This window comes from Monopterus albus, unplaced genomic scaffold (assembly GCF_001952655.1).
Source record: "Monopterus albus unplaced genomic scaffold, M_albus_1.0 scaffold3.1, whole genome shotgun sequence".
In the NCBI taxonomy this organism is placed as follows: Eukaryota; Metazoa; Chordata; class Actinopteri; order Synbranchiformes; family Synbranchidae; genus Monopterus; species Monopterus albus.
The window spans coordinates 11297207-11304965 of record NW_018127883.1 but is presented as its reverse complement, the minus strand read 5'-3'; the positions used below and the strand labels follow the sequence as shown (position 1 = coordinate 11304965).

Genomic DNA, 7759 nt, shown 5'->3' with positions numbered 1-7759 from the left:
TCTGGAGAGAGTTTGCTGCACTGAAAGTAAAGGGGCTGAATAATTTTGCACGCCCAATGTTTCAGTTTTTTATTTGTTAAAAACGTTTGAAATATCCAATAAATTTCGTTCCACTTCATGATTGTGTCCCACTTGTTGTTGATTCTTCACAAAAAATTACAGTTTTATATCTTTATGTTTGAAGCCTGAAATGTGGCAAAAGGTCGCAAAGTTCAAGGGGGCCGAATACTTTCGCAAGGCACTGTATTTGTATCTTCTATTAGTCATGTCATACATGCAGGAGGAATACTTATTTTGTCCACTTCCTAGTTCTGCTAAAGCTTCTGGGTGAGGGGTGGCTATACTTCCTCTGAACCCTGAACAGTTTCTGTCCTCAGGAAGGGATTTCCAAAAAAGTCAAGTTTGAAGAAATTTGAACTGGCACATAATTTATTTAAATTAATTTGAACACATTCAACATACTGTGTCCATTCATTCATGTGAAGCCATACAACTGGGCTGCACATCCTTACACATTAAATCTTGTCTTATTGGTGCTTGCTATTGAGTGTCAAGGGGCAGTGTGATGAGGTTGTACGGTGGATGTTGCTCCACTTGTTTCTGGTGTCTCTGCTAATTGGTGACAAGCAAGCGGGCGAGTCTTCAGCTTTGTTGTCCTCCATGAAGGCAGTGCTTCTTACAGAGTCAGCAGACAGCCTTATCTTTGTTGGCCATTTTGGCAGGCACAGCTAAGAACCCAAAGGACCCAAGGGATTTCCATACAATACTAAATGCTTTGTAGCTGACATTATCTGATCAAGATGGCCTGTCTCTTAGCTTTCTGATTCTTTGGGCTTATAGGTTGATATGAAAATCTACCAAATTTCCACTGTGATCCAAAGGCCATGGAAAATAAGTTTTAGGTAGTGATTTTAATATTAATAGGTAAACTGTTCCACAGTTTTAGGGCCATTATAGCAAAAGCATGATCTTGTATCTAGTCCTTGGTACATCTAAAAGAAACTGATTTGAGGACCTAAGTGATTTAACTGGCTTGTGCCACTGCAAAAGTTCAGTAAGGCAAGAAGGGGCCAATCCATTAGTGCCTTTAAAACAATTACCGGTAACAGTAATTTAAAATCAATTCTAAAACAGCTGGAGAGCAGCTAGAGCAGGGGTTATGTGGTCATGTTTACAAGTACTTGTCAGCAGACGAGCAGTGGCGTTTTGAAAAAGTTTGAAATGTGAAAAGGAAAATGGATTACTTTAATTCAACAGTTAATAAGAGTTGGGATATTTATTTTTTTCACCATGTTGGAGCAAATATTTGAATTTCAACAAAAGTTATGGCTGTAGTCTCAACTTTTCTGACTTGGTGGGGCCAGACAGAAAACAATGCACGACCCTGATTTAAATAAACATGATTGCACTTCTGTGGTTGCCAGACTGGATGAGTAAAGAAGAGATGAGTGAGTATCCTTACAGTGCCTCAGTAAACACACCCATTCTTGTGGCTGCTACTCCCTTATGGCTCTAGACTTTTTCAGCCTGTTGCCGACATACAGTGTTTGCAGTCAGTTAGTTCTTTGCTATCTAGAGAATTAAAATTTTTTCTTTCGATCATTATGACAGTGGCCCTGTATTTTTTGATGTTTAAGCATTTGTTTGATTATCTAGCTTGCCTCAGCCCCCATCTACAAGTTTCTTGTGAGTACACCGACTGAGTGTTGCTTTTTAAACCCAGCTCAGGTGCTGACAGCATGTTTACTTCCACTTGGATATTTTGTAATCTCGTTGACTATCATTACTCCACTCAGAAATGTGAGATAAAGTGCCACTGGAGCACTAGAGAGCCTCATTCTCTGTATGTCCTGCCTTGGCCGTAGTGTGGTCCTGTGTACTGTTTACTCAGCTCTTTGATGCCTTTGCACTGAGCAACCACACGCTTTGTTCTTTCCTGGAAAAAGTCTCAAGCACAATTTGCTCTCGTTTTTCTGAAATCTGCTGTTTTCCTGCTGGATGTCATGACGAGTACAGATTCTTGGCTATTTGAACAGCAATCTGGTTAGTGAGGATTTGTGCTCAGATGACCTCTGTTGCATGAACAAAGAAAGGTACGGGGTGGGGCTGGAACTACAGATGCTGCCAGTAGCAATGCAATCAAGTGTCACATCTGTCCTCCCAGCGCCCACTGATGACCCCACATCACAGGTCTGGCAGCTGGAGGAAAACTAAACAAGAAGATTAATTCAGAAGTCGACATTTTTTGATATATTGAACCCCTAAAAATCTAATACAAGCCTAAAGATTTAATCTCATGTAAACCAGGAAAGGAGAGAAGAGATGAAGTTAGCCTCTGCCCTTTCCTGTCAGCTTTCTTGACAAACTAGTTAAACATTGTTGTAGTTATAATCACCGTGTCACTGGTGAAAGTAAAACTAAGAAACTGTGGTAAAGAGATTTGGCTATCACTTGTCTGCACCCATTTTAAGGCCTGGTTTACAGCATCCAATTAGAAACTGATGAAGGCTGCTCCTCTTGTGCTGCATTATCTTGTAGGTGGCACAAAGCAAAATGTTTGTTTGTTGTGGACTCGCTATCGGATGCAAAATTTGAACGGTTTTATTTTACATCTCATGGTGTATAAAAGTGTTTTGAACAAAAATGGAACATGACATTGGGGAACAGTGCAAACATTTCTGTGTTAGGACCTCCAAGGGTATAAAAGTTGATGGGGCATATTTTATAAATATATGAATCGCAAAGATTGAAGAAGATAGACTGATCAACACATCTGTGCTTCAGTTGGAAGCATGGAGCAAATGTGTCTGAAGTCATGCAGGATGTAAGTTTCTGTCACAGTTGATCGTGTGTGCTGAAATCTATGGTGCTCTTTGTTTGCACATGTTACGGCTGCAGGATATTGACACAACCATGTTAATTGTGCAGTTACTTTCAGTGGATTGACAATTTACATCTAAAATCCCTCTACTGAGACCACGGTATCAAGAGAGTGCGAGTTGGCGGGGAATTGATGCCTTGGTTGCTCTACTGGCCTGAATCCACCATAAACCTGACCTGAATGTGCAGCTAGAAGATGGAAGCAATTGTGACATCATATTAACTCTAATAAAATTCCTGCAGCTTTTTTTCATGTCTTTTTTTTGTTTGTTTCTAATCCCTTTGCAGGCCCAGGACAAAAGGAAAGCGCTGGAGGAGACCAAAGCCTACGCCACCCAGTCCCTGGCCAGTGTGGCCTACCAGATCAATGCCTTAGCCAACAATGTACTGCAGCTGCTGGACATCCAGGCCTCGCAGCTGCGACGCATGGAGTCCTCCATCAACCACATCTCGCAGGTCAGAAATACACAGACCATACAGCTGTGAACAGTGCCTCCCCACAGTTCCCTCTTCTCACTTTCACACTGACTCGGTTATTTTCTAGCACAGTATAAGGCTTTCTATAGTATGCATGTGCCTTTTATTGGTGCATGAGTCTTGTCCAAGTGTCTGACTGGCTGTGTGTTTGGCTGAAAGAGTGGTGTTCTGTTGGTCTTTCTGTTATACTCTCGTCTTCTGTCAATGTTTTTGTCATGTTTTAAATTAGCAGATATTAAGTTGACACTGTATATTTTATTATAAATATGTTAACATGATAGAGAATTTTGTCCATATTGCCAAACATTATATCTAGTAATTGCTATAACCAAAAAAGACCACTGACCAAAAAAGACAAGCATCATTTAGGTGATACTAATGTCACTGTGCGGCTTCCTCCTTTGGTCTCCATGACAACCCCCTGGATTAAGTCAGAAAAGCATATGGAAGCACTGAACTCCATGTTTAGCTTACTTTGTTTGACCTCTGTCTCATTGCTAGCGCTCGTCACTGTCTCTTGTGCGTGGGAAATTCCATACTTCCTATGCTATATTTAAGTCCATGCTTGTGTGCTTCGTGTAGCCATGGAGAAGTCTCCAAGATGAGCTAGATGGTGTCGTGTCAGGTCAGCTGATGGTCAACAAAGAAATGTTTTCCCTGTCCTTTGGTTTGAAGAGGTTTAGTTGGAGCAAAAACATATCATGTAGCTGAAAATCACCATGGTGGCTACTGATTCTTTTCCAACTTTCGTTACCTGTTTCTGGGAAATGTGAACAGTTTAGCTACTTTTCCTTGAATGCCCGATGTCTTTTCCATTCATGCAGTAATGAAGCAAAGCTTTGCTGTAATAATGAAGAAGCAGGGCTCTCGGCTTTGCAGGCTGTGGGTGTTTTTATTGCTCTCCATTGTTGTGTTCGGAGGTGGATCATTATCATGTTACCCTTGCTGCTCATGGATGTGAGGTTAGTGTTGGCCCTCAAGGCCAGTGGTGCATTCTGCTGAATGGGTAATGAAGAGGAAAGCCTCTAGCTCCTGAGGTCCATGTTGTTTTGATAGGTGAAAAGAGAGTCCATTTTCTTGGGGGCCAGTGTGATCTGATAACTCTATCCACACTAGAGAAATGCGCTGGCTATAATCAGCCAGTTTTTTTCCCTACTTATTTACACACTCTTAGAGGTAATCCTTTTCTTTGGCTTCTGTCTCTAGACTCGACCTGTATACGCCTGAAGCCTGAGATGCCTCAGGATGCGACTTTACATTAACAGGTCAGTGTGTGGCGAGTCATCGCCTGGTGTCAGGATCATTTCCTTTGGTCTGTCCGCAGTTCCATGGAGTTCACCCTGCTCAGGGTGTGTCTGCTTAGTGGTGGCATCTCCTTGGCTGAACTGATTCATTATGAGTTGGATGCCAAGTACTGTATCTGGTACTGTAATGCAGCACATCTCATCTTTAACCCTTGCTGGGCAAGGACATTTACTGGTGTTAAGGGGGTGAAAAAAAATAAAATGCAAAACTCGGCTTCTAATCATTAGACCATTTTGCTTATTAAAATGCACATCTGAAAGTTTTTATTATGAAGTGATTAATCCTTTTGTCTGTGGAGTGATTTCTATAGTCCTCAGAATGCGTGCTTTGTCCAACTAACAGTGCAAAGGGCAATATTCAGATTGCACTTATATAAACCAGAGAAAATGTGCAATTCATCACATGTTCAAAGCTGGAACCAGTCCAGTTTGGCATAATATATTACTTTATAGGAAGGACATTAAAAGTATCTAGTAATTTGCAACAGATAGTTTAAATGAATGTCCGGGTGCGGGAGGAACTGTCAGGTTTATCTTGATTATTTTCAGCACTAATCAAAATACCAGTTGAAATTGTTCAGCTTCTGTTAATACTAGCATTTTAAATCAAACCTAAGCAAATTTTCAATTAAAGTGCATCTAAACATCAGCTTGAACTGGATTTGATGTCTTGGTATGTAGCATTTTTACCTGAGTTGCTTATTGCCATTCGGTGGGTGTCGGCATCTTGTTTAGCCGCAAAACATGCATATATGCCTGTGTGTACTGTGTAATTAGATGCACAAATGTTTGTGTGTGTGCTGTCAGGTGTTTGCATGCGTGTCCCCTCCCCTGCTGCCATTGCCATTCACCATCCAGGGGCACTCTGCCGTGCTGAGACGGAAGGGCTGATGGGAGAATAGAGTAGCTTGCTGGGCTTCCACCTTGTGCTCCGTGTGAAGTGGCTGCTAAGAGGCTGTGAACAGGGAGCGCTTTGTCTGTCTGACAGAAGAAAATGCCTCACATTGAGAAGCTCTCTGTGATACCCAGAATAAAGAGGGAGAATCGTGTGTGTGTGTGTGTGTGTGTGTGTGTGTGTGTGTGTGGGATACCCACAAAAAAGAGGGAGAATCGGGTGTGTGTGTGTGTGTGTGTGTGTGTGTGTGTGTGTGTGTGGAAGACGTGTACACAGCCTGTGTTCAGTCTGCAGCCCCTGTGTCCTGGTTATGATTTATTTTCCACTTGACGCGGATTTGAAGTTTCAGGGCTCTTCACTCAGATCTGATCTATGCCACATAAATTTTTTTACAAAAATGAACCGAGGTATGCAGCTACATATGACTTGTATTCGAAAGTTCTGCTTGGACTTGGCAAATGACTTCATATAAAACAAAGCACATAGTGAAAAGTAGTTTTTAGTAGTTCAGTTTAACACAGAAATCAAAAACTGGGGCTGTGAATAACATAACACCCAAGTTGAACATATACCAGTTTCCAGGTATCTGCGTGAAGTTATGCTGTTGATTTGCAGAGTAGCCATCTTGGATTGTGAGGTCAGGGTTGGTGAAGTTCCTCTGAATTTCCAAGTCGTAAATCTGACTTCAGGGGCGTTTCAGTTGAAATTATCAACTGGGAACTTGAAAATTCTGACTTCCCAGTTCAAATATAAGGTACACAGCTAAAGAAAAAAACACTGTAATTTTATGCGTTCCTTCAAATACATCTAGCTTATACCTGGTACCTATATGATACACAATACCAGGGTCACATTTGGGATGAAAACGTACTGAAGAGTATTAGGGCCACTGCATACATTTTTTTTGAAATTCTGACTTGATTTTCAGAATTCTGACCTTAATCTCAGTTTAATCTTTAAAGTCAGAATTCTGAGAATCAAGTCAGAATTAAAAAAAAAATTTATGCAGTGGCCGTAATACTCTTCCGTAGAATTCTGAGAGAATAAAGTCAGAATTCTGAGAATAAAGTTAGAATAAAAAAAAAATTTATGCAGTGACCCTAATTAAAAAACATTTATGCAGTGGCCCTAATACCCTTCCGTAAAAACGAACCATCATAGTGCATTAGGTTATTTTTAATAATAGAATCAAAAACAATTTTGGTTTACCTTTGAACTAATTGTGCTCATGTACTAATTGACTTTTCAGCTCCATGATTAAAAATGCATTATAACCCCAGGGTAAGTCTTGATAGCTAGATATGAATACAAAACAATACTAAGTCATTACTGATGAACTGTGGCCTGAAAGTAGCTAGCGATGCATTCACACTCACCAACACCCACACACATGCTGAGCTATAGATGAAAACCTTTTGATGCTTTGTTTGTATATGGTCTCGCCCATTTTTAGTACAGCTTTCTTAAAAATGGTCACTTCTTTTAAATTAAATGTCCACTGGGACATTATTAGAATGAAAGAATTACATAATTTTCCACATTTATTTCATGACAGCATGTCAGTCAGAGGAAACGGTCTCAGGCAACAGTTGCGGGGAACTCGGAGCAAAACCTTAAGTCTGAGTCTTTGTAAGGAAATACAGCATCAGTGAAATAAAATAAAGTGCAAGAACCTGGACCACTTTTTTTTTTTTTACTTTACAAACTGTAAAATAACAGCTGACAGTGTGATGATACTACTGAACGGTTCTGCCAGTGCAGCTCCGCTCACCAGAATGACAGTGACTTACACTCTCACTTTGATCTGACCAAAGTGCTGGTTGAAACCAGTGAACAGTGTTGAAGCAGCACAGTGACGGGCTGGGCGCAGAAAACAGCTGACACACGTCTACTGCACACTCTGAGGTTGTTCCTGTAGCTGTGTGCTTCAATGAGATGCCGTTACTACAGTGAAACATGAGACATTTGTGTTCAAAGATGGATTCAGTTGGTATTTCAGCACAGCACACATTTGTTTTGGTTGTTTTTCATGTTCCAGTCCTCCATTCCTCAGATGCTGTTAGTTGTGTGCCGTTGCACACTGTTGCTTGTGTGTGTGATAAGAACACATTCATAAGATTTATGGTTTGTCTGTCTGCTGCAGCAGTGGCTTTTTGCCTCCCGTCGAGGACGAATGGCACTCATCCAAACAGGAAATCTCTCT

At 40.9% G+C, this 7759-nt stretch overlaps 1 protein-coding gene across 7 annotated transcripts in view; it reads left to right on the top strand.

The window, feature by feature from the left end:
* abi1a (abl-interactor 1a) overlaps positions 1-7759 on the top strand; it is a 37983-nt gene that overhangs the window by 7039 nt on the left and 23185 nt on the right. For all 7 annotated transcript variants that reach the window (XM_020602400.1, XM_020602383.1, XM_020602390.1 and 4 more), the window contains exon 2: positions 3169-3336. In XM_020602400.1, the coding sequence (XP_020458056.1) occupies positions 3169-3336 (168 nt within the window). The remainder of the gene's footprint in view (positions 1-3168; positions 3337-7759) is intronic.